Source organism: Gymnoscopelus microlampas (assembly GCF_963454915.1).
Source record: "Gymnoscopelus microlampas genome assembly, chromosome: 7".
NCBI classification, from domain to species: Eukaryota; Metazoa; Chordata; class Actinopteri; order Myctophiformes; family Myctophidae; genus Gymnoscopelus; species Gymnoscopelus microlampas.
Window position 1 is genome coordinate 13,580,850 of NC_139944.1, and position 27,197 is coordinate 13,608,046.

Genomic DNA, 27,197 nt, shown 5'->3' on the forward strand with positions numbered 1-27,197 from the left:
ATACGCACATCACTTCATTGAGGTGCTGGGTTGGAAAGTAATATGAAGAAAAATAAATCCGAATCCACTGTGGTGCATCCGGCTTTGTCGAGTGTCTATATACGAACACAATTGGCCTATGCTCACGGGAAGGAAGGCGGGCGGGGAGGGTGATACTGGTCATTGCACATACTCCTACGGGCTGGGGGCGGCACCTGTCAGCGGGGAGTGTTGGGCGGGAGGAGTAGCACGAAGGCTCTATCATCCTGGTGGGGGCTCCTCACTGGCAGTCAGAAGGATACGACAGCAGTGGCAACACAGAAATGTGTGAGGTGAGGAATCAATTGGCATAACGACTAAATTGGGGAGAAAAAAATATTGGCTACTCTAAATTTAGGGGGAAAAAATAGATCTTTAACTCTTGAGAGCGTAAAATGAACCCAAATGGACCCTTCTGGGTCCATTTGGTTTCATTTTACGCTCTCAAGAGTTAAATTATTGTTAAACATCTATTATTACTTAATTAAAGAATTGTTATTTTGATCAACGTTTGTCTGTTATCTCTCCCATGGTACCACATCAATACAGCATGGAATAACCAAATCGTATTCAACGATAACAAAACATTCTAAGTCTTGGGTCTGAGTGTCTACATCTCATCAAATGCTGGTCCGTGGCTCAAATGCCGAATACATAATGGCCCTTGATATAAAAAGGGTTGAAAACCACTGGGATACAAGATAATCAAGTGCAATTAGAAGTGATGAAACAAAACAAAACAAAAGACACAATTGGAACACTATACATGTTAAGCTGGTAATGAATAATCTAAATCTGCAAACTAAAGTAAGCCTTAACTAAAGTTATCAAATGATTGCCATTAGTAAAATGTTCTACAACATTTGTCTCTGAGATGTAGTAGTAGTGTATAAAAAATGGAAAGTAACAACATCTCTAAATGGTACTTTACTTGAGTTATGCCCTAAGTTACTTTCCACCAGTGTGGGTTTGGATGGTAGGTGGATGGAACAACTGGGTGTGGTCACATGACATATGCCGCCCCTGGAACGTGTACCAAAGTAGCGAAAATTACCGATCTACAAGCTCTCGACGCGCAGCAGCAAGACGCTTCGTGAGCTTGTAGATCGGCTATTTTCGGCGCGCGGCACGGCGCGCGACCAAGTACAACTCAGGCTGCAACTGTGGCTAGCTGCTAGCTCAGCTAGCTGACCAAATGGACACGACTACGGGATGATTTCCTCGCAAATTTAAAATGGATAAGATTAATTTGACAACGTGGCATCACCACGACTTTAGATAGATGTAAACGGACCATGTTAGAAACCTCACGCGGACACGACGACGAGAACAAGGTAAGGTTTTATAAGGCCCACTCCGGCTAGCCTAGCAGCTAACAGGAGGAGGGTTGGACCGTATCTTTTCCCATAGCCCGTAGCGACGGTCGCGTTGCGATTGGCTGGCTCGTTGACAGGACAACCGCTGATAACGAGAGAAGTCGCGGACGCCACGGAAACGCCGCCAGCCACTCACAGCGCGAGCCGTCCGTCCGGCCCATGGGAAGTTGTGAACTGTACTCTTGACCATAAATAAGCTAGCATGCTGGTGCTAGTGTGTTAGCATGCAGCATCAGTACCCCCTCATCTTATGGGTTTGTGGCTGCTTCTGCATACTGTCTGTATTACACAATCAATTACATTCATGGTGTTTGTGTGTCTACAGTATGTATATGTGTATACATATATAGATATGATAAACAAAAATAAATATATAAACAAAATTAAATACATTGCATGGCACAAATCAATGTCCCACAAATAGACAGCTGTGCATCCTGCAGTCATCCATCTGTGGACCCATCAGCAAGTGCAAGTTTGAAGGTGGTGTAATAGTGATATTGTTTTGTTGGAATATTATTGTTTTGGTAAAGGCATCATGTAACTTTACCATGTGTTTACATGAAAGAAAGGGAAAAAATACCCACCTTTTTAAAGGAATAGTATGTAACCTTGCCCTGTGTTTACATAACATACTTATTTTTTTTTACCCATGTCCCTCTATCTATACTATAGCAGCAGTTATCAGCCACTGGACCCAAATAATTCCCCTGCAGAACGCCGCAAGACATATTCCCACTGGAAAAAAAACTACCATTAATTATTATCCGAGCCAGTGATAAGGGTGAAAAACCATAACATTTGAGCTTTGCTATAATAATTCTATGGTTAATGACATCAAAAGCAGCAGTATAATCCAGGAGCACAGCCCCAACTAATTTACTGTCATCCATAGATTGTAATATTTTGAAAAAACATTTTCTGAAGCATTTTACTAAGCACAGGGAGTATACTAATAGTAATACTTTGGATAAGGGTAAGATTTTTAGACTCCTTCCATAGCTCCGGACAGGTCCCACTATATGCACTATGCATTGATTTAAAATGTGCAATATTGGTTTAGAAAGCAGCCTAGCTGAATCAGAATCAGAATCAGTTTTATTGTCACATCACAGGTTTACAAGGTAAAAAAGTGGGTGAAATTCGTTTTTTTTACATCATTCCCATCGCAACGTTAATTTCCATAGAAAGAAGAGGGGGAGGGAGAAGAAGAAGAGGGGTGGGGGGTAAGTGGGAAGGAGATCAGACAAGAGAACAGCAGAAAGGCCAAAACAAGTTATCTACATATTTACAAGAGTACCTGAGATAAGAAACAAACTAAGGTGCCTGAGCATAGCAGCAATGTATGTATACTGTGCATGATATACTTATGGACGTTAAGGTGCTTAGAGAAAAAAAGAGCACAATAAAAAAAGACAAAAGTCTGCAACCTTAAACACTTTTCCATCCAGGTTATCTATTCTACACCAGGGGATGTGTCATCTGAAAGAGAGAGCAACGTCTTCTCCATGGTGTCTTGGTTAACCTTAATAAATGCAAAAACAGCAGGTTTTTATCTCTCATAATACTGTTAATAGTGTTGCATGTTAAATTTACCGTCTTCCAAAACAAACAGGGAAAACACCAAAATTGCTGGTATAGAGGGAAATGATTGGTAAATAATGTATTTGTTGTTTTGTTATGTAAACACAGGACAAAGTTGCATACTAAGACTTTAAACAATTATCATAAATATCATACTGTAAACATGTCAGAGAGAACATGATGTTCAAAGTGCCACCTCCTGGTACCTGTGTGTCCTTTGTTTCTAGTGGCTGTCACATCCCACACACGTTGACTCACTGCTATCATGTGTAAACAGCACTCACCGCCTTCATATCCACTGATGGAACAACATCACAGTGAATGTCAGTCATGTTATGCTTTTGGGGAGCAACAGTTAATCCAACTATAAAATAGACAAAAGGAAGGGATAAAGCGTTCAAGTCTTGTGAGGAGTTGATAGAAGGTACTCTTTGGTTCTAAAAAGAGGACAAAACATCCAATCAAAAACCTCTTTAGTTCTGAAAAGGGGACAAAACATCCAATCAAAAACTAAAATGAGTCCAAGGTACTCTTAATAAAGTTGACAAGAAAAGTGCGCTCCTTGGAGCACAGATCCTCGCCAGGCCAGGTTGCCTAGCCAGGCCCGGCAAATACATCATGATCACGTGACCACAAAGAACACCCTACGGTTCAGGAGTTATAGGCCAAAGACTTAACTAAAAATACTTAACAACAGTACAGAACGGAGAACACAGTCACACAAAGTTCACAAACTCACACACTACAAACACAACACTAGACTAACAAGACAAGAACACTATACTCTTAACTAAAACTTAACTGAACAGGAGCAAACTGACAAACAAAACCAAGACAACGATCCAGCAAGGAATAGAACATTATTAGCACAAATAGTTTAGTTAAAACAACGTAAACAGGGACTTTTCATGGTTGTGGTAATGATTCAACGTTGGCTCGTACATCTTCTGGGTTGTCCCACACAATCAGGAGGATCAAATGACCGGCTCTCCTCTCCTAAAGTTGAACTATTGTCTGCTTGGGCGCTTAGAGCGCTGAAGCGCGATGCTCGAGCACATCTTTACCATAGACATACATGGCTCAGAGGAGCTGGCATCTTTACCATAGAAATACATGGCTGAGAGGAGCTGGCATCTTTACCATAGAAATACATGGCTGAGAGGAGCTGGCATCTTTACCATAGAAATACATGGCTGAGAGGAGCTGGCATCTTTACCATAGAAATACATGGCTGAGAGGAGCTGGCATCTTTACCATAGAAATACATGGCTGAGAGGAGCTGGCATCTTTACCATAGAAATACATGGCTGAGAGGAGCTGGCAGATCAAAACCACACTTTCTGTGGACACTCAAAAAAGAAGAAATGATCGATTTTTATAATCGATTAAAAATGTATTAGGCTGATTAACTTTTGCGCCCCTAGTGAAGTGTCACACTTGGGTAACAACACTGTAGGACCATAATCCTCATTAGGGCTGTTGGTGTAACATGATGAGATAAAGCCACACTCAGTGTGTCAGCGCAGTGTCTTACATGATGGCACTACAGTCACACGAGCTGTAATAAATCACATGTAAGCCAAGAAGCAACACAATACACCCAGCTAATAATAACTGTGGTCACATCAATCATTCATACTGTACTGTACATTTAATGTGTGGAGACGGTGTATAATGCAAGCTTGGGAGTTCCCAGTAGGGGTGCAAAAGTTACTTGAACTAATTGATTTAATTGATCATAAAAGCAATCTATACTGTAATAATGTTATCAATTGATAATCCATCTCTATTTTGGGCATTTTATTGTAGGTGAAAAGTTTCCAAAAAAAAAGGTAAACAAAATATCTGATTGTAGATCGGCTAATTTCATTATTCTTGTACGACACAGTGGTGCGATGAAGTGGTTAATCGAATCATTGATATATTAAACACTTAAACTTTTTTTTTTTAAATATTAAAAAAAACCTGGTAATGCGATTAAGCAAAAAGGTCATCGATAGAATATTTGTTAATAACATAATCGATAGCAGCAGCCCTAGTGCAGGCACATGCTTTTTTAAGTTTATCACTCAAACCCTACTTTGTTGTATGTCGACAATAGCAAAAAAAAATAGCAGATCTACAAGTGAGCTTAAGTACGTAAGTAGAATCAGGAACCAAGGCGTTGAACGTCTTTAATTAAAACAGCGTCAGTTTGAATTGATCCCTTCATCCTGTAGATAGTCATATCTTATCTGTGTCATGGTAACTCGGCACGCCCATGCACTCCCAAAGGTAAAGTGTCTGTCCAGAGTGACACATGAGTCAGTGGCATAGTGGTTCCTCCCTAGAGGAGCTCCCCTGCCTGGCAACAGCGCTCCTGCTGCTGCCTCCTCTAAAACTCCTCATTGTTTGATTTATCAGCAGCACCTTTAGCGTCTGATCGCCGGCTCATTATTTCTTGTATCTTTTGACACAATGTTTATTCCCCTTACCTCGCAGCACCGGCCATGGCAGCTGGTGTCAGTCTGCTGACTGGCCTGTCCTACCCCAGCTCTGGAGCCTGCGGAGGACAGAGCAGCACGGAGGACATGGAGGCAGGTAGGGCTGTCACCATTACACATTTAAGTTGACGATGAGTTGTCAGTCAAATAATTGCGATTAGCGATTTGATTGTGTGTTTGGCATTGAACATTGGAACATATGAATACATGTTTTATTTCTGTTTGCCATTTAGGCTTCGTAATAATACATTCCACAGGGCAGATATGACAGTATGAAAATATACAAAGAAATTATTGACATATTTAATAATTTTATACATGTAGAAATAGCTGATCTACAAGCTTACAACGTGTCACGCGTTGTAAGCTTGTAGATCAGCTATTTCTGTTTTCTTTTAATATTCGGAAATGTGTGAACATTTTTCAACATGGAAACGATTATGTTGATTATCTCAAATAATTGCGATTAGACGATTAATAATTGTGACAGGTCTAGAGGCAGGTAGGAAAACACAACGAGCAACAGGCAGTGTTGCCATGTCTGCTTATTGCTGCATAAACAACTTTCGGCTCGTTTTCCTGTGTAGTTAAACTTACAGTTAACCCTACAGTATATACATTGGCTATTTGAAAATAGCCGATCTACAAGCTTGTAGATCGACAATTTTCCCAAAGTCACTGCCAAAAAAATAAAAATTAAATTCAGATGGGGGTCTGGCCAAATACATATTCATTTGGGGGCCTTGACATGAAAATGTCTGAGAACCACTGCTCTAAAACAACAAAAGACACTGAAGTTGGACTGACCTGCACTAGTCGCTTGTTTTCCTAGACCTGGTTGTTTGTTTCTTTCACAAAATCTTGAAACGCTGGACAAGAGCTGTTTGACCCCACAATTGAGGAATAGGTCCGTTGTTTGACTATGGAGTCAGTTTGGTCAAGTATACTTCTGGACTTAGTTCACCACGGTAGAGGTGTAGCAAGTGATCATCATTTCTATAGAGCTGGGGTCTTCAATTGGGGGTCCTCAGAGTTACTACAGGGGGGCCGCCAAATCTTTATGTGATAGCAGGATTTATTTTTTAGATTACCGCATCACTATTCTGAACATTCACCGATAATAGCCGATTTACAAGCTCACAACGAGTCATAGACATGTTGTGTATTTTCGGTGAAGGGATTTTGTATAAAAGGGAAAGGTTTACTAAGTAATGAGGGTTTAAGTGGCAACACATTATTAGAAAAGATAACGTGTAAACAAACAAACGAAAAACATTAATTTACGCAACACTGATGATAGTGCTGTCAAACAAATCTATGAAGCTATCTATGAAAAAGTTTAATCTGCAAGGGGGCCCTGCTTCATCTCTCTCTCAGCTAAGGGGTCCTTGGCCTGAAAAACATTGAAGACCCCTGCTAGAGTGTTTGTTCAGTAACGGGTGTCCCCCTTAGCTCTGATCAGGAGAGAGGACTCACACAGGATACAGGATAAACAAGTGAAATTAAATTGGAAGTGATGACGCAAAGAAGAGATGAGACAAAATTGTAACTGGAACACTATACAATTTAAGCTGATAAATGGGTACTCTCTCCTGAGTGCAGGAATTTGTAACACACATGAAAATGGATTTTCTATTTATTAAAGACTGAGCCGCGGCGTAGCACCGGGCACCACAAAGGGTTAATCCGCCCCTGGACGCAGTTACAGCCTGGAGTCAGACCTACTGCCTTGCAGCCAATGCTGTAAAAACAAAATGTTATTAGTCTCAGGGAGCCTCAAAACAGAGCAATACCTCCTCGTAACGTTTTGAACAACCAAGCAGTAGAGAGCAGAGATGCTCGTAGGCCTGCGTCCTGCGTCGCTGACGCACCATATTGCGAAAGGACGCATTCATGACAACTCTAGTGCGTCCATGGGACGCAGCTCCGATTAGCTCCGATAATATATAATATTTGTCAGCTGTGATCTACATGGACTCTCTCGGTTAGGCACCGTTGGTGGAGAAGTATAACTCTCCGGTTAGACACCGTTGTACTGGAGAAGTATAACTCGGTTAAACGGCGTTGTGTGGCAGAAGCAGCAGCACAGCCCCTCGCTGTTAGTCTACGCTACACACAGAGAGAGAGAGACGGCATGAGGACCTGCTCTTAAACGTGTTAAAACGTCTTGGATAGACCACTGTCTGGAATAATAACTGATCATCATACATACAGGTCTACTACTAATCTTTGTTGCTGTTGTCATCTTAAATTGACCAGCCAAAGTAAAATCCCCGATTTTAGAGCGTTCTCCCACTTGCTTGGAGATCAGAGTGAGTGGTGGATTAACGCATGTTGCCAATCAGCTGTGTAACATTAGCAGGTTAACGATGGCTCGTTGATCCTATGCATTTGACCCTGATTTGACCACAAAGGCAAACAAAAGCACTAATTAATGGCAGCTGTAAGTAACCTGTTGTCTATCGTCTGTGTCTTGTGTATGTTTAATAGGCAACTGGATGTTTTCTGTAGCTTAGAGATATCATAACAATTAATTCCCTGAAGAGGGTAGACCCTCTCCCTCATGCTAAACTTAAAGTGACTTATAAGGTTCCACTTCTCCTCAAAAAGACAACTTTATTTTCCTTTCTCAATGACAAGCCTAATAGTATTATTGCATGTTGACTATGTGCAATAACTGCAAGCCAATGTTCATAGGCATTGTCAGTATTTGTCTTCATTATTTCTTGAATTCCTATTTCTTTATTTGCCAATACTTCCACTGTAAGCCAGTGTTTTCAGTCTACACAATAAATAGTAAAAATAAATTCTACATTCATAAATAATACAAAATAAAATAATAATAATGATTAAAAGGTTCTATGATTAAATGTATTCTATTGGTCAAAGGTATGTTAAATCCACCTGTTGCCCACTACTAGTATTTCTTACCATAAGGTGTGCTAATACTACAGAATCATATACATTTGAAAAAATATATTTATGATTTTTTAATATATGTATATATATCGGTATCGGTCTTGAAAAGCAGGAACGGGTCGCACTGATCTAGATCTGCTATTTTCACAATATGTATCTGTGGAACTGAATCAAACTAAATTAAGTGCCTCAACTCCTAATTCCTCAGGGTGGGGGGTCCCCAGTTAAAATATGATTATTTTGGGGGGTCGCTGCCTGAAAAGGTTGAGATCCACTGCATCAGGATATAATGTACACAGTCACACACGCATAGAAGATATGGAGATTGGAGATCAAAGAAAACGATAGGGGGGGGGACGTGTAATTGGGGACCCATAAAATGTCCCTGGGACCCATCTAAAAGACCACCCTTGCATCCCAGGACCCATTACATTGAAAACCTAGCAACATCACTGAGAGAGTGTGGATACGTTCAAGCTCCTTGGGGGAATACAGCTCTCTCCTCTGACCTGAAATGGGATGCACAGGTTCAGTTTATGCTGAAGAAGGCTCAGCCAAGGGTTCATTATATACGTGACCTTCATCAGACCAGTGCTGGAATACGCTTCACCTGTTTAGGCCGGCCTCCCAAAACACTTGATCCAGGATCTGGAAAGTCTCCAGAGAAGGTGCTGCTGCATCATTGGGACACCAACTAATTCCTTCCCTACTCGGGAGGCGAGAAGAGAGGAGGCTGCTCAAAGAGAATTCAATCAACTACTGACAAAAGGGACCAGTCCTAGAGCCTGTCTGCAAACACAAAGCGCTACAATTTAAGAAATGGGAGCACGGGACACTCACACAACCTGTTAGTCACACACAAAGGCACCAGATGTTTTTCCTCCCAAGAGCATTCAAGCTTTACCAGAAGTACTAGAAACGTTTTTTATTGTTTGATGTGTTTTGATGTTTGATGATTTGTTTTTTTAAATGTTATCTTCAAGTGGTCCTCTTGAATCTGTAAGAAACATCATAATTCATACTGTTATGCAATATGCAATGATGTCTTCTAATAAATGTGAAACTTGAAACTGATTCACATCAATTTCATACTTGTCAAACTATTGAGTGGCCCCTGGTGCCCTGTGCATGGGGGCATTGTCATCATGGAAGAGACCACTCACGTGTGTGAGTGCGAGTGTGTGCGTGCGTGCGCGCGCGTGTGTGTGTGTGTGTGTGTGTGTCAGACAGACAAACAAAGCTTACATGGACAGTCATTTCGTGTTGTGTGTGTGTGTGTGTTCAGATACTAATTACATGTTTGACCTTTAGAAAAACATGCAGGTCAGGGTTCCCTCTGGTGCTGCAACTATTGATTATTGTCTCTATTATTCTATCCAAAACAATAAGCAAAAATAATGAACATAGCTGATTTACCAGCTCACAGTGTCTTGTTGATTGGGTATTTTTAAAATTGATTACATTATTAAAATCATAGATTTTCTTATAATCAATTAAATCGATTAGTTTGATTAACTGTCGCCGCCCTAGATCCCGCAGGAACGCTGGGTCAGCAGATGTAATGACAGCTGCAGGAACTGCGTCACTCACTGATGAATTAGTTAGCGACAGACAGAGGAGATGTTCACCAAGAGTTAACTTGAGATTCAAGGTGAAATGTCAGCTCAGACAAAGAGCAGTGAGGATGATGAGTAGTACTGGTGTGTTGTCTCAGGGGCACTCAGGTGGCCCTGAGACAAAGGGGGTAATATGCTGCCCACCATCGTAGAGTCTAAGGGTAGAGTCTTTGAATCCACAGCGGTGCGCCCGGTTTGGACACACGTCGTCTACTCTATATGAACACTATAGACCCCTTAACAGACGACGTCATACTGGCTGCGTGCAGCCAGTATGCGCGCAACGAAACCCATTATATCAGGTCTCGTTAGGACGCGTCTCACTAGCCAACACACACAAGAGGGGGTTGGGGTGTGCTGAAACCAGTGCACCCCGAAACAGGTTGGGAATTGATTGCGTGAAACAATCACCTGTGCGTCCAGGCTCAATGTTAGTAAACAAATAATTGGTCTATAGGCTCTATGCACACTACAGCAGCCATATTGGAAAAAAACTTTGGGCCCCTTCCTTACTTCCCTCACAGGTGTTACCAATGATACTAATGAAGGCTCCATTTAGTGTAGCAGAGTGGTTCTCAACTTAATTTCAAGGACGTCCATTACACACCCGTAAGGTGCCAGTTGGAACCCCCTCAAGGAACCCTGAGAGTGTTTCCAGCGAGCCAACAATGCACAATATCAGCACCCTGACTCTGTTTGACCAGAATGGAACAGAGCCTTCATTAGTATCATGGGGTAACACCTGTGAAGGAAGTAAGGAAGAGGCCCAATTTCTTTCTAATATGGCTGCTGTGCATAGAGCCTATTATCCGCGTTCGGGGGAGGGCAGCTGGGCGGGAGGGAGATATTTGACACTTCAAAACAATAAAACAATAAAAAATAAAATTACCATAAAAAATAAATAAATGTTATTTTGTCTCCTCTTGTCCCCAGCCAATGCCAGGGTCCCCACAGCCAAATACACCAAGGTGGGGGAGAGACTGCGTCATGTGATCCCTGGACACATGCAGTGCTCCATGGCGTGCGGAGGCAGGGCCTGTAAATACGAGAACCCCTCGCGCTGGAGCGACGAGGAGCAAGCCATAAAAGGACTTTACTCATCCTGGTGAGCTGAAAGTGAAAGGAGGCTGAAAATGGCAGATCTACAAGCTCACAATGCGACGCGTAGTGAGCTTGTAGATCTGCTATTTTTGGCAGTTGACACCGGCATGCATTGTCAAGTATAAATCGGGCCAAAATCTCGGTAACGGTGCTGTAAGTGATATTCTGGTTAAAAGTAAAAGTTTTTTGTGTAAAAGTTAGTGAGAGTAAACATCGCTATAGAGTGTTTGTTCAGTAACAAATCCCCATCTCTCCAGCTCTTTAATAAACAGAAAATACATTTTCTGATTGCCAATTTCATCCAATCAGGAGAGAGAACCCATTTATCAGCTAACATTTTATAGTGTTCCTGTTCCAATTTTGTTTGTCTGCTCATTTCTTTGTATCATCACTTCCAATTTCACTTGTTTATCCTGTGTCCTATGTGAGTTGTTTCTCCTGATTGGATCAAATTGGTATCCCGACCTGAAAATGCATTTTCAAGCATTTGAGAGACAGGGAGAACCCTGTTACTGAACAAACACTTTACTTTATAGCAATGACTGATATAATAAATAAATACATTACTTACTTTAAATATTTGGTCATTATTATTACTCTCCGCAGGAGAGTATTGTTTTCACTTTCTAAATATGACACACCGATTGGTCAAGCCTCACGTGACACGTGACAATACGGTGAAATACTGTATAAATACATGGCATCACTTTGACAGTGTCTGTGCCACTGTCAAAGTGAGGTAAGACAGGAACCATCACGAAATGGCTGCATGGCTGATACATAATTGGCAGATAGGACAGATAGGACACTTATATAGACAGGAGGGATATGACACTTACACAGACGGATAGGACACTTACAGTACACAGACAGGACGGATAGGACACTTATACAGACAGGACGGATAGGACACTTACAGTACACAGACAGGACAGATAGGACACTTACATAGACAGGAGGGATATGACACTTACACAGACAGGACGGATAGGACACTTACAGTATACAGACAGGACGGATAGGACACTTACAGTATACAGACAGGACGGATAGGACACTTACAGTATACAGACAGGACGGATAGGACACTTACACAGACAGGAGGGATAGGACACTTACACAGACAGGAGGGATAGGACACTTACATAGACAGGACGGATAGGACACTTATACAGACAGGACGGATAGGACACTTATACAGACAGGACGGATCGGACACTTATACAGACAGGATGGATAGGACAGTTAGAACATAAGAATTAGAACATTCCCAACATTCCCAACACAAGTCTGGTAAGAGTGAGGTAAGACAGGAACAATCACGAAATGGTTGAGACATGGCGGATACTGTAACAATTGGATAGGACACTTACACAGACAGGACGGATAGGACACTTACACAGACAGGACGGATAGGACACTTACATAGACAGGACGGATAGGACACTTATACAGACAGGAGGGATAGGACACTTATACAGATAGAACATTCCCAACATTCCCAACAGCGGAGAGTTGTGCTCCGAGGAGCACTTTTTCTAGTTATTATTATTATTATTAATGATTACTTACTAACTTTGCATGTAGTGTGTGTGTGTTTGAGTGACCTATTCATCTCTTTCTCCAGGATCACTGACAACTTGCTGGCTATGGCAAGGCCTTCCACTGAGATTATGGAGAAATATAATATAATCCAACAATTCCAAAGGTAAAGTTTTCTATTCTCTTACAAACCCGTTTTTTTTTTTAAATAACATTTGAATTATGATTATCTTATCACCCTCAGGGGAGAAGTTTATGTTTTCGGCGGTGTGTGTGTTCATCTGTCTGTCTGTCTGTCTGTCTGTCTGTCTGTCTGTCATCTGATCTTGCCAACTTACTAGAAGGTGTTATATCAGTGTTATTATATCTATTGTGCATGCTGCCAGAAGGCAAAGAAAATCAATAAGAGAACATTTGTCAAACATTTTCCAAAATCACCGATCTAAAAGCTTGAGCTTGTAGATAAGTATCTTCTTCTTTCAGCTATTTCCGCCGCCACAGCAGATCATCTGTTTCCATCTGGTTCTGTCTTCTGTATCTTCCTCTCTGACTCCCTCCCGCCACCTTTCTCACGTCATCCATAAACCTCCTATTTGGCCTTCCAATATACTGTATGGCCTGTTTTGTCCGCAGTATATATGTTTTTATTATTGGTACAAGTCCTTGTCAGTCATTTCTGTGTGTATTTAAGTTATTTGTCATATCTGCCCTGTGCAACTTTTCTTTACAAAGCCTAAAAGGCAAACAGAAAAGTACTTTAGATTTATATATACTATTCTTATGCCAAAAAGACAATTAAATCATTAATCCCAATTATTTTTGCAACAATGAATAGTCAAGTAAAATGTCATGATCGTGACAGGCACACTACTGTCCAAAGATTGTAACTTTGTCCGTCAGACAGACAGACAGAAAGATGGAGGAGGGTAGGACATGCATCCTACCGGAGATCCCTGCTCTATGGAGCGCACCTTTCTAGTTATGCATAGATCTGATGAGGGAAACCTTTTTTTTATCCCCAGTGGGAAATTCAGTGGTCATAGCAACAACAGCAGTACACATGAAATGCAACTAGGTACAGGTAAGAGTGCAGAGATAATACGATGACACAAATATGAAATAAATTATCATAGAATCTATGACACTAGACATCTGCACAGGGTTTCGTTTTGACCAAGAGACTTCATCAGAGCATTAACGTATATATTCTATCAATGAATATAAGTATGAACGTACAATCTATCACCACCAGTGCATTATGCATGAATATAGATGTGACCAATGGATATATGAATGGACACATGCACAGACCATCAACTATCATCTTAAAGCAAGGGTGACACTTTAAAAACGGGTATAAATTCAAAGGTGAAGTGGGGTAAACATCTTTAAATCTTTAAGAAGCGGGTAGTCAGTAGCTGGACAAATATATTTCTAGAACCCAGTGCTGCTGGATAGACCCAAGGCTAAGCCTCTCTAATGAAACCCCTGGGAACGTGACAAATGACACAACCTAGTCTGTTCCCCAGAGAGTGCTGGATTATAATGCTAACATGACGTGGTCGCTTCCCCCTCCCGTACACAGGTGTGGTTTGAAGACGGTGATTAACTTGCAGCGCCCCGGAGAGCACGCTAGCTGTGGCAACACACTGGAACCAGAGAGTGGCTTCACCTACAGACCTGAGTCCTTCATGGAGGCTGGCAGTGAGTGTGTCCACATGCACAGTATCATCATCATCAACGCATTAAGACCTGAGGCCCATTCTACCAATGCCTTCTAAATCAGTAGTTCTCAAACTTTTTTTGTGCCAAGGACCCACAAATGAATATATATTTGGCCAGGGACCCCCAGAACAGAAGATTTGTGTAAAGAAAAAAGCAGATGTACAAGCTCTGTGCTGCGCTGTGAGCTTGTATATCTGCTATTTTTGAATTGCCAACGCAAAAATCTAAAATGACACAGATGCTTTCCCAGTTTTAATGGGTTAAGGGGCCATGACCACCAAGGTGTTTTTTCCCCGGGTGAAAACACCAAGGCGCTCGTCTGAAAACACTTCCAAACGCCCCATTTCTGCTCTCAGCAAGCCGAGAAAAACACCACACGTGAGCGTGCGAGTGCAACATAAACGCTCTGCACCTCGTCACACTGCTTGAGTATCCAAAAAGTTTCCCAAATCAACTAATCAACGTGAAAAAATTATAATCGTTTTTTTTCTATTCAAATAAATCGATAAGTCTGATTAACCACTTAAGCCCTTTGTTGTACAATAGTGCTGAGCAAAAATAGCTGATCTACAAGCTCACAATGTTTCGAGGTGAGATGCGTTGTGAGCGCCTGCGTTGCAAGCATTGTGATCTGTTTTTGAAAATCGATTACTTTATTAAAATCGATTAAATGGATTAGTTAGCAGTGGCACCCCTACTATTGTCCCAACGGTCCTGCCATTCTCTGAAAGAGTGTTGGAAACCTTCAACTGTGAGATGATTCATTTCATGTTATTAAAGAATGAATCCACCTCAATTGTTGAATGGAGACAGCAGTGTGCACAACGAGTTGACCCTCTCAACACTTCTTTTACTTTCAGTCCAAACCCAATAGACCAATTATTTGTTTACTAACATTGAGCCTGGACGCACAGGTGATTGTTTCACGCAATCAATTCCCAACCTGTTTCGGGGTGCACTGGTTTCAGCACACCCCAACCCCCTCTTGTGTGTGTTGGCTAGTGAGACGCGTCCTAACGAGACCTGATATAATGGGTTTCGTTGCGCGCATACTGGCTGCACGCAGCCAGTATGACGTCGTCTGTTAAGGGGTCTATACAAACCTCTTGAAACCTGACATTATAACAGACAGTCATACAGTCGGTTACATGAAGGCACATGGAGATGCAAGTGCTATAAAAATCACTGTTTCTCAATGTCGGGCCAGGGGACCACCAAGGGTCCAAATGGACTGTTACGGGACTGTAACTCTGAGAATGTAGTTTTGTACAAATGGAACCAAATGGACCCTTGGTACACTCTCAAAGTTAAAGAGGAAGATTTTGCTTTGTAGATTGGGGATCCCAGTGATACAAACAAAAAATATATAAAATGAGGGTCTCTGGTCTAATCCATATCAAACTGTGGGTCCTTGAAATGAAAAAAAGTTGAGAATCACTGCTGTAAATGAACAGTGATGTTTTTTTAATCACTTCATTATAGGTTAGCTGCAGTCAATTTAAGATTTGCCTGAGTGAGTCATGGATAGACGATTTGTAACAATCTCCAATACTGGCACAAAAGCTCAATAAGATCATCCAATAGAGGGCACTCTTGTATCAAATTTCAGTCTACAAGGTTTAGCTAGTCTGTGAAACGTCCTGCCCACTGATAGGCCATCAAAGAGTTCACACACATTACAATTCTACACATGTATTTTTCATTTCATGTATTTATTTAATTATAATGTGCCATTGATGTTATGCTCCAAACTAGGTGCTGCTGCGCACAATTGGCATTAACCTTTGTAGTGTAGTGTAGTTTTCTTTTAAACGTATTATGTGAAACCTTACTGTGATTATGCTTAGACTGTTTTAATCTAATTTCCATTGATTTCATTCTGATGCTCAGAAGTTATGTGCTAACGATGATGCCCACCCAGGTGCTGCACATATAAATGAACTCATAGTTCTCTTGCAATGTATTTATTATTCATAGTCCCTGATAAATAAAGAAACAATAAATGAATGAATGCATTAGGAGGTTTAGGATGCCAGCACCCTGTAATGAGACCCCAGGACTAAGACTTTCTGGGAAGAGTTAATCTCAGGTAATCTAATGTATAATTCACCTGGTAGAACGATCACTTTGCGTTTTTCCTCTTAGCTCAAGGGATTACGTGCTTTATGTACCGTATGTCCTCTGAGCTTTGAACCCTTCTAGGGCTGGGCCATATTTATGGACCAAATCAAACGTATGTTTTAATCAAATATCCAGATGACAATATTGTGACAATATTGTGAGAATGGCTATCGGTGCTTTATCAAAATATTTACCCAACAATCGTAATGATAAAGAGACACTTTTTACTTGTGTCCAAGTGGCAGCCTATAGCGTCCTATGTTGGGAAGGAATGCGTAGTTGCGTACCTGTGGCCCATGATGACTCAATACAATGGCTCCGACATAATGATGGGCCGTGCTGTCGAATCAGCACCGTCCGAGATGCATACCGATAGGGTGGGAAAGACATGGTTAGTTTCAGTGGATGGAAAGTAGATAAGTACATTTACACAAGTACTGCACTTGAGTAAAGTTTTGAGATACTTTTACGGTCCGTACTTAAGTACGTCCATTTTTTCAATACTTTATACTACTACTACTACTCTACTACAAAGGCAAATATTGCAGCTTTAGATTACTATTGCAAAACATACATTAACAAATTCAGCTCTATTTTATTCTTCGTCAATAAAAAAATAGCAGATCTACAAGCTCATTGAACCAATTATGTAGCAGCATGTTGACTATTTTGTCCTTTTTTCCAGTTTACTTCTATAACTTTGGATGGAAGGACTACGGCGTGGCCTCCCTGACTACCATCCTGGACATGGTCAAGGTCATGTCCTTCGCCATCCAGGAGGGCAAGATGGCCGTCCACTGCCACGCTGGTCTGGGAAGAACAGGTCTGGAAAGATAACACATATCATTCATTTACCCATTCAATCTGGGAAAGCATCTGTCATTTTAGATTTAACCACTTCAACCATTATTTTTTACACTTTGGCTATTTAAAATTAGCAAATATACATATGAGCTTGTAGATCTGCTATTTTTGAAAAATCATGAACATTTGTGCAAATCTCCATATGTTTTTTTAAAATAACACCCAAAATCTTTGCTTCTGGGGGTCCCTGGAACTAAATATTTTGAGATGGCGGCCGGCGGCCAAATGCATATCATTTTGGGGGTCCTTGACATGAAAAAGTTTGAGCACCACTGATATAGCAACATACTGTTAGGATTTAGAAAACACTTTTAGATATGTATTAACTTAGGGTTAGGTTTAACTTACAGGTCAATTTGGTTCCATTTGTACACTCAGAGTTATGGTGGACCTTGAAATTTAAAAGTTTGAAAACCGCTGTCATTGTAATTGTATAGCAGACGTGAAGTCCACATACTAGCTCTGACAGTGTGAAGAAAAAACGAATTGTAAGGAATAAGGAATAAAAAATAAAAAAAGGAATAAAAGTAAAGCACATGAATAAAGCACATGAATTGTACTTACTGTTGAAATGCGCTATACAAATGCGCTATACAAATAAACGTGCCCTTGCCTTGCCTATATAGGTGTGCTGTTGGCGTGTTACCTGGTGTTCACGTCCAGGATGAGCGCCGACCAGGCCATCCTGTTTGTGCGCGCCAAGCGGCCCAACTCCATCCAGACGCGCGGCCAGCTGCTCTGCGTCCGCGAGTTCGCCCGCTTCCTGGTGCCGCTCCGGAGCGTGTTCCCCGTCGCCGACGAGCCCAACGCCTGCGCCGTCACGCTGCCGCAGTACCTGGCCCGCCAGCGCCACCTGCTGCACGGCTACGAGGCGCGCAAGATGAAGAACGTGCCCAAGATCGTGCAGCTGGCGTGCGGCCTCCTGCTGGACATCGCCGCTGACCGGCAGCCCGCGGTGGAGGAGGAGGTGATTGGTTGTGTTTTTTTTTACGTTCCTCAAGTAACACCGTAGGGCAAGGGGTCCTCTCTGAGGGGGTCCTCAGAGATACCGCAGGGGGGCCGGCAAATCTTTGTGTGATAGGGACTTTATTTTTTGATATTACATTAACCACTTGAACCCTCGCAACACTTTTCTGGGGGGAACATTAGCCGAAAATAGCAGATCTACAAGCTGTGGAGTTGCTTCTTCCTTTAAAAGACCTGGAATGCATCTCTGTCACTTTACATTTCTTTGGCTATTCAAAAATAGCAGATATACAAGCTCATAGCGTGGCACCGAGTGCCGCGCTATGAACTTGTAGATCTGCTATTTTTGAAAAATCGTGACTTTTTTTTTTGGATTTATTTTCAAAAAATCCTGTTAGGATTTAGAAAACATTTTTAAGAATCGCCTCAGGTCTTAATGGGTTAACTCCTAACTATTGTGTTGCTACTCTGCTAAGAGTCTTGGCTGTATCTTACTGTACTACTTCTACTCTGTACCTGTACTCTCTTTAACTGCTGCTCTGCCTCTGGCGACTGAATCTCCCGCGCGGGATCCATGTTTATATCCATCTATCCATCTGTCTTATCTATAGGTGCTGGAGATTCCAGACCTCACGGCAGAGGTGGAGAAGACCGTATCCCAGCAGGCTCTGCAGCAGCTGGGGAAGGAGATGAGGGTTAAAGGCATCCCGGTGCCTCCTCCGCCCTGCACCTCCTCCTCCGCTCCGTTTCACAGCCAGCCTCTTGGTGGAGACAACGAGCTGGACCCACTCTGGAGACTCCAGCATGTAGAAAGCCCCCCGACATGTCCTCTTTCAGGTAGGGCAACTATCAATTATTTTCTGTTACTTATTCGATTAGTTTAATAATCGAGAATGTGTTTTCTTTGATTATTCGTTTTATTTCTTCTATATCAATGAATTGACGTTTTTATAGATTATTTTATAATTGACTACATTTTATTTTTTTCGATTTAAGCAAGTGAACAAGCTCACAACGCGTCATGGTGTGACAAGTTGTGAGCTTGGCCATTTTCACTATTTTTTTAATGTTTTGAATGTTTTTGCACTTTTTCATCTAAATGTATAATGACATGCCCACAAAGGGATCATTTATTAGTCATTTATCATTTATTGACTAATAATTATTAGTAATTTTATTGAATTATTGACTACCAATATATCATAATCAATTAAATCGATGAGTTCGACCAACTGTTGCACCCCTGCGTTCCAGGCAAGCGGATCCTCAGCTACAGCGACTCGGCCCTGTACAAGCTGGGCCGAGGAGGGTGGGACGCCTGCCAGCTCCCAGTCAACCAGCTGAACAAAGGTTACTGGTCTGTGAACAGCCTTACAGACGACGTCCACACCGCATTCCAGGACCTGCCCACTCAGGACCACGTCCACACCGCATGCCAGGACCTGCCCACTCAGGACCACGTCCACACCGCATGCCAGGACCTACCCACTCAGGACCACGTCCACACCGCATGCCAGGACCTGCCCACTCAGGACCACGTCCACACCGCATGCCAGGACCTACCCACTCAGGACATTAATAGCTGCAGTCAGGGTCCAATCTCCATGTCCTTGCAGAACACTGATGCCACTCCAAACACTGGATACCATTGTCAGTGGAGGAAGGTATATTTACTCAAGTACTGTACTTAATTATTATTATTTTTGTTTACGCTTTATCTGTGGATTACCACAGTATTGTTTTATACTTTATACTTCTACCCCACTGCATCTCAGAGGCACTCACACGATGCGACGCGCAAGGAGCTTATTATAGATTGGCTCGACAAGCTTGTAGATTGGCCGTTTTCAAAAAGGTTTACTCATTTGCAAAAATTGTTCTACATTTACATTGATCTACAAGCTTACAACGCATCATGAAGTGACGCGTTGTAAGCGTTGTAAGCAATTTGTAAGCGTTGTAAGCAATACAAGCGTTGTAAGCAATTTGTAAGTGTTGTAAGCAATTTTTGATTACGGAGCCTAAAAGGCAAACAGACATTTTATTTGTATTCATATGTCCCAATGTTCAATGCCAAGCACACGCAATTATTTGAGTGACAGTTAATCGTCAACTTACATTTGTAATCGTGACAGACCTACGGGGAGCGAGGCAAATGCACGGAGAGAGCGGTGGCCGGGGAGCGAGGTGAATGCGGGAAGCGAGGTGAACGCGGGGAGCGAGGTGAACGCGGGGAGAGAGCGGCCATCGGTCCCTTCATCACATCGCAGTCGGAGCTCACAGCGGAGGCCAGGCGTCTGCTGGTAGCCAGATCCCTGGCCATGGACCTGAGAGACCAGGACCTGAGCTACAAGGTGACCACGTGGCAGGTAGGACACCTCTTTGAACCATGCATTCAACTTTGGCTTGGAACTAGGGATGGGACCGAAAGTTGACTCGATTATATCGAGTCATGCTCGTCGCGACTGAAAAAATAGAACATTTTTATTTTATTTTTTTATAATATATATTTGTTGTATAACCCTAACCCTAATGTTTTGTAATGGCTTGTTCAAAAACATTCATATAAACGTTACTGTTTCAAAATAGCCAGTTCAAAATGTAAATAAATGGTCAAATATTTTCCAAATGAGAGAGGAACGGTGTGTGTGTCTGTCTGTGTTTGTCTGGTCTGCGTGGTTGTGTGTGCGTTGGCTAGTCCTGCTTGTGCAAGCTTGAGCCCCATAGAGTTGAGCCCGCTTGGAAATGGCAGCATAAGAGTGAGGTGTGGGATAAAACAGTGCCATGCAAATTGTGCAACACAAAGTATGCGTATCACTCGTCGTTAACATCAGTGATGTCAAATCATATTAAAGCGAGACACCCGGTCCCAAGCCTCTTCACCCAAGCAAAACAGAATGCCAGACTTCACCGCGAAACCCCGCCATTGTTGGTGACCGGCGGGGCAGAAAAGATCACTGAATTGACAGCCAAGATGATAGCCTATAAGATATTATGCCTACGATATTAGCGTTGTCGAGGGGAAAGGCTTCCGTGAGCTGATAACATTTTCAGAATACACCGTGCCCTGTCGCCAAACAATGACAGTGCCACGAGAGAGAGAACGTAGTACGCTGAGGTAACCGGAATGATTGCCCCAAAACACACTCGCCCCCCATTTTTTACTGAGGTTACGTGTAGAAATAACTGGCGGCGACCATTCCCCAGGCTAACAGGCTGGCCATGGACAGAGATGCTCTGGTTCTATCTGGTCATGCTGCGTTGTCTCTGTGTCCACAGACAGAGCTGAACTCCAGGGAGGGAGCGTGGGACAGGCTGGCCATGGAGAGAGATGCTCTGGTTCTATCCGGTCTCATGTGGTCCTGGCTGGAACAGCTCAGGGACCCGCTGATCAGCACCGAGGACATCCAAGCCCTCACAGAGAAGAACTACAACCCCCAGCATGCTTTGGACTCCCTGGAAACGGTATAGCTGTCTTACAGTGTTTGTTTTGGTTTACAGTCAGACAGTTACATGTTCACTCGGGTTGTACTGTGTGCCAGCATTTGGTCCAGATGGTAATGCTCTCTAGCTGCCATGTTTCTGTTATGTCTTTTTATGGGAAAGCTTTAAAAAATAACGTATCGTACAAGCTCACAACGCGCTGTGAGTTTTATTTGATGATACGATACTACTTTATTGTCAGCTTTCACTGAAATGTTTCTTGCGGCACAGCAGCTTTGTATGCAACACATAATACACATACTGTACTCGACATAGCAAACAAAAACAAATGCATGTGTGGTGTGTGTGTCTGCTGAGGAGGTGGTTCTGTTCCCTTTCACCCTTTGTACTCTAAGAAACGATGCATACCAATGAATTGGATATGGATTCAGTTCCAACTGTACCATGTTTAACACCAGAATATCAGACTGTATTGTATTGAAAGCTGATGAGAAAAAGGGCACTCTTGCGTGATTCTTATTAGACTTGTCCAGATGTTTTTTAATTAAGTGGAATAGTGTGACTACCGCATCCTCTGTACTGCAGCCCTTCTTATATGCAACCTGATGGGGATCGGATTTGTCTTTAGTTATACGAACGAGATGTTGTAAAAGTATTCTTTCAAGTGATTTCATAATCACTGAAGTGAGCGCTATGGCTCTAAAATCCTTGTGTTCTTTTGGGCATTGGATTTTGGGTAATGGTTTTATGTGTGAAGTTTTCCAAGACAGATGATGTAAGTGAATTGTTGTTGGTTGTGTTAAATGTGTTGTCTACAGGGACACAGGATGACCTTACTGTGTATCCTGGACTGTGCAGCGCATCTGCAGACCATCCCCCCCGATGTGGAGAACTCTTTCCTCAACCAAACTATAAAGGTGTTTACTAAGGTGAGCGTTTCCATATCACCACATCTACAAGCATCATGTCTACAACTTCACTGCTTTGGTCTGACACAGTAAACTCTTTGAGTTAAATTACACCTGCAATCTGTAACTTCCACGTCCTACTCGGGTTTCCCACATGAGAGATCACATTTCTAACACTGAGCCTAGAGGCAATTCCTCTACTAGTTATTCAAATATTGCAATAAGCCACACCAGGCCATGGTTTACTAAGGATTTTGGAACGGCTAACCCGACCCCAATAATAACTAGAAAATGTGCTCCTCGGAGCACAAGTCTCCGCCAGCAGACTTGTGTTGGGAATGTTGGGAATGTTCTAATTCTTATGTGCTAATTCTTACAAAAAATAGAACATGTTACTGTGTCATAGTAACATGACACAATGTCTGTATAAGTGTCCTATCCGTCCTGTCTGTGTAAGTGTCCTATCCGTCCTGTCTGTGTAAGTGTCCTATCCGTCCTGTCTGTGTAAGTGTCCTATCCGTCCTGTCTGTGTAAGTGTCCTGACTTACTTACTTAGGGGGGGGAGCGTGCCCCCGTGCTCTTCTTGGTGATCCTGGGATCATTCGCAGGCTGCGGAAGAGCGCCCTCTATCGTAAAACCACTGAAAACACAAAATCGCGTCATTGGCTGTGTGAGCCATTGCAAAATATGACGAGAAATCTCGTCATTGGCAGTCAAAGAGTTAAACTAAGTTTCGGATTGCAGCTTAAAATGAAGACTGAGCATTTCAAGGTGTATGTATGTATACATACAGTACAGTGTTGTCACTGTGTTTTTGCTGCTCCCTCTCTAGATTGCATCAGAGAAGAACCAGGATTTATACGACACGTTGAAAGCCATCCTCACGCCCGTTCTGCATGAGATGCGTGAGAAAGCGCTGGAAGAGGACCACTGCTTCACCAGCTAAGTTTCACTCGGGACTTTTGGGGCATTATATATTAACCACTTAAACGCATTTTTTTTTAACTTTAGACGCACGGCGGTGTACTAGTGTATTTCAAAGAATAGCAAGGATACAGGAGAGTACGAGCACACGGTGTGTGCTTGTAGATCTGCAATTTTCTATATTTTTGAAAATATATTTAAACAAATGTTTCGCCTTTTAATGATATGCCCAAAAACAGGGATGCCAGGTTGAAAGTCTTTAAACTGGTTCCTCAAATCAGACAATGCTGTGTCATTTTAGCTTAAAGGAATTGTTCACCCAAAAAATACTATTGACTTGCATTCCTGAGTCAATAATCCAATATTTTACTAATTGAAATTAATAGGAGACCGATCTTAACAAGAGCAATATTTAAAACATTGTCTTTGAACCTGGATCATCACGTGATTACACTGTGAGAGTTGTTTTGGAGTATATATTATTCTTTTATATAGTGTTGCCTTGGTCTCCTACTGCAGTGGTGTCATCAAATATTGGTTATTGGTTCAAGAATGCGAAAAAAAACAAATCTTAATGAATTCAAGGCTTTATGGGGTGAGTAATTGGTAGGAAAAAAAAAACTTTTTTGGGGTGAACTATTCCTTTAATTTGACGCTAAAGCATTTCATTGTTTTTCTTTTTTTCCCTTTGCCTTTATGTGTAACAAAGCACTGCCATTCTATATGTTTTAATGTGCCACAACACTATTTAAAAGCTTTGCTTTGTCATCAAGTGTCCTGCTCTACTGTAATAGTTAAGATGGTTTGCGTATTACCATTTGTGGACAGTAACTAAGTACATTTACTTGAGTACTGTACTTAATGCAATTGGACACTTTGGTAGAGGTTTGGTTCGTGTTCTTACCTTGTCATGATTTAATGAGTCCATAATGTCACTCCGTTGCGCAGCTGATTAGGAATTAATCATCCAAAAATAGCGTCTATTTGACTTCCATTGTTCGATAGAACAGCTATCAAAGCCATTTAGCACATAAAATAACTCAAACGAAGCTGATTCTGAAAATATAGAACAGGCTCTTCAAATAGTTACTGTATATCAACATGAAGTATAATTGTTTGTTTAAAACATTCTCTGTGCTGTGTTTTGTGATGTTATACATTTGTCAGAATCCTCTTTTTCGCATTCATTTACGTGCTAAAAGTGTGATTTTGAGAGCTGTTTCAAGTCAATAAGATGCTATTTTTGGATGATTCATTTCAAATGTTTTAATTTTTAATCAGCTGTGCAACAGAGTGCCAATTGGACTACTTATTACATCATGACAAAGCACAGAATAATAATCTCTACCAAAGTGTCCTATTGCTTTAAGTAATTTTAAAAGAAGGTACTTTGACTCTGGCCTCAAGTACTGGGGTTGAGGACTTTGTCCACCACTGTGTATTACTTAGTGGTCAGAAATGAGTAAATGAAATGTTCTACTTTCAACATGTTGGACCCAGTTGTTAACGCTGTTGAGGGAAGCTCTCCATTCAAACCAAAATGTGTTTTTTACACTGTGCAAAAGTTAAAATGTGTCTTATTTATTTAAATATAAAATGAGCAATGGAAAAACGTCTATGAATGTTATAGTTTAGACTAGAAGACAAAAGGCTGGATGACTTAGTTTTAGCTAGAATGTGAGGGGTTTTATCACAAAGAACGAAATGCAAACTGTTATTGTCATGCAAATTAGGTGGTACATTTACATTTGCTTTGCCTTGCATTTTTATGTCCTTATTTTAAGAATAATGTGCGCACAAAAAAAATACATTTATCTGAGTGTAACAATGTATTGTAAATTAATTTGTAAAATGTCAACCGGCCTCCACTTGGAGATGCTGTCTGCCTCAACCTGTCTGAAATTACAAGGAGTATAAGTGAAAGGTTTTTGTAAAAACTTTTTTTTAAAGCTTCAACTTTTTGTTAAAAAGTTACAGCTCTATATTGTGATTATAGAGTAAATGTTGCTATAGAGAGTGTTTGTTCAATAACAGGGGCCTCCACGGCTCTATAGTAAACAGAACATATATTTTCAGGTTGCGATACCAATTTTGTCCAATCAGGAACGAGAACTCAACAAATCAGATTAAATTTTACAGGGTACCATTTCCAATTTTGCCTGCTATTGTTTTTTGTTTTTTTTGTTTCATCACTTCAAATTTCACTTGTTTATCCTGTATCATACGTTCTCTCTCCTGATTGGATAAAAGTGGTATCACTTACCACCACCCTCAAGCCTATTCTATAGTCTGTACGACGGTGTCGCTTAACCAAACGGAACAGACCTACAATCTAACTAACACGTTGTTAGCTTGTAGATCTGTTGTTTTTTTGATAAGTGACATCCTGGTGTGATGCATATAAATGAAGCCTTACTGTAATAAGCTGCTGTCTATACTGTACTGTATGTCTGCCTGCGTGTTCTGTGTTCAGCCAATGCCCAATTTATGCTCCATCGTACCACGATGTCGCACGGCGTAAATAGCCGATGTATAAGCTCGCTACTCGTCACGGATGCAACGTGTTGTGAGCTTATAGATCGGCTGTTTCTGGCGCGCGACAACATCGTATGACTAAGTATAAGTCGGGCTTGAGAGGCTTGACCTCTCTGGACTCAATAGAACACCGCTGACCCTGCTCAAACTCTTAAAAGGAAATAATAATAATGAATACTGTGGGAATTTTCAACATGCACTACTATTTTTCATTTGTTACATTATTACGCGTCTTACTTAACAATAAAACTTTAAGTCATACTGTAACAGTCATTTTATTTTTGTCTTTTTGGGGATACCTCTGGTCCATACGGTCTGTTAACTGTGGTTCCCAGAATTCAGTTTTAAACAAAGCTAGAGAACGAAGTACCGCACCAAAAGGAATGTTGCAGGAGTTGTAGCCTCAGTTTCTTGTTCTTAGCTGACAGGAGTGTCATCCGGTGTGGTCTTCTGCTGCTGTAATCCATCTGCCTCGAGGCTCCATATTTCAGAGATGCTCCTGTGCATACTGTATACCTTGGTTGTAATGAGTGGTTATTTGAGTTACTGTTGCCTTTCTATCAGCTTGAACCAGTCTGGCCATTCTCCTCTGACCCCTGGCATTTTGGGCCCTCAGAACTGCAGCTCACTGGGTATGTTCTCACATTGTGTATCTTTTAAAGACAACTATATCCTCCTGGAGCTGTAAGATCTAGAAAAGTTTTATACATACAGGCATTTATATATTTGATGGAGGAGGTATATACAGCATACTGTTATCGCTGTAGTGTAAAACACTTCATACAACTCTAATATCATGACATTATCAAAGGGAGGGGTGGACAGGGCGTGAACATTAAAGGAACAATAGTTTGCTGCTATACATAGTGGTTTAATGTATGTCTATAGATGTTGGTGTTAAGATAAAACAGAAGTGCTTAACTTGAGTGGAAATGTTCAATATGGAAAGCAGAAAAAGCAGGCTGTTGTCTCTTGTCTTATACAACCCACTGTGGTCTGATCATGTTCATCATTCCCACTATTCTGTGTTGGACCAGCAACGTATAAGAACAAAACTGATAGGGTTCTTCT

The 27,197-nt window shown here is 41.5% G+C and overlaps 1 protein-coding gene across 3 annotated transcripts; it reads left to right on the forward strand.

Annotated features, from left to right (window-relative positions):
- Positions 1 to 1,045: 1,045 nt before the first annotated feature.
- Positions 1,046 to 26,387, forward strand: ptpdc1a (protein tyrosine phosphatase domain containing 1a). Of its 3 annotated transcripts, none has more exons than XR_014601120.1 (14): positions 1,046 to 1,352; positions 5,460 to 5,558; positions 10,930 to 11,101; positions 12,725 to 12,805; positions 14,225 to 14,343; positions 17,171 to 17,308; positions 17,976 to 18,316; positions 18,927 to 19,152; positions 19,570 to 19,979; positions 20,451 to 20,684; positions 21,595 to 21,780; positions 22,578 to 22,688; positions 23,500 to 24,753; positions 24,808 to 26,387. XR_014601120.1 is itself a non-coding variant. In XM_084062123.1 (14 exons), the coding sequence occupies exons 2-14, from the start codon at positions 5,468 to 5,470 to the stop codon at positions 23,611 to 23,613; spliced, it is 2,187 nt and encodes a 728-aa protein (XP_083918249.1). In that variant the 5' UTR covers positions 1,046 to 1,352; positions 5,460 to 5,467; the 3' UTR covers positions 23,614 to 26,387. The 3 variants fall into 3 exon arrangements, 2 of the variants coding, with proteins under 2 accessions (XP_083918249.1, XP_083918248.1); XM_084062123.1 differs by having other exon boundaries at positions 20,451 to 20,502; positions 20,539 to 20,684; positions 23,500 to 26,387; XM_084062122.1 differs by having other exon boundaries at positions 23,500 to 26,387.
- Positions 26,388 to 27,197: the final 810 nt, after the last annotated feature.

Bases quoted from the DNA above. Each gene is read 5' to 3' on its own strand.
- ptpdc1a (XM_084062122.1), top strand. From the start codon at position 5,468: ATGGCAGCTGGTGTCAGTCTGCTGACTGGCCTGTCCTACCCCAGCTCT. The intron at 5,559-10,929 runs GTAGGGCTGTCA...TCTTGTCCCCAG, and splicing joins CACGGAGGACATGGAGGCAG to CCAATGCCAGGGTCCCCACA. The intron at 19,980-20,450 runs GTATATTTACTC...TAATCGTGACAG, and splicing joins ACCATTGTCAGTGGAGGAAG to ACCTACGGGGAGCGAGGCAA.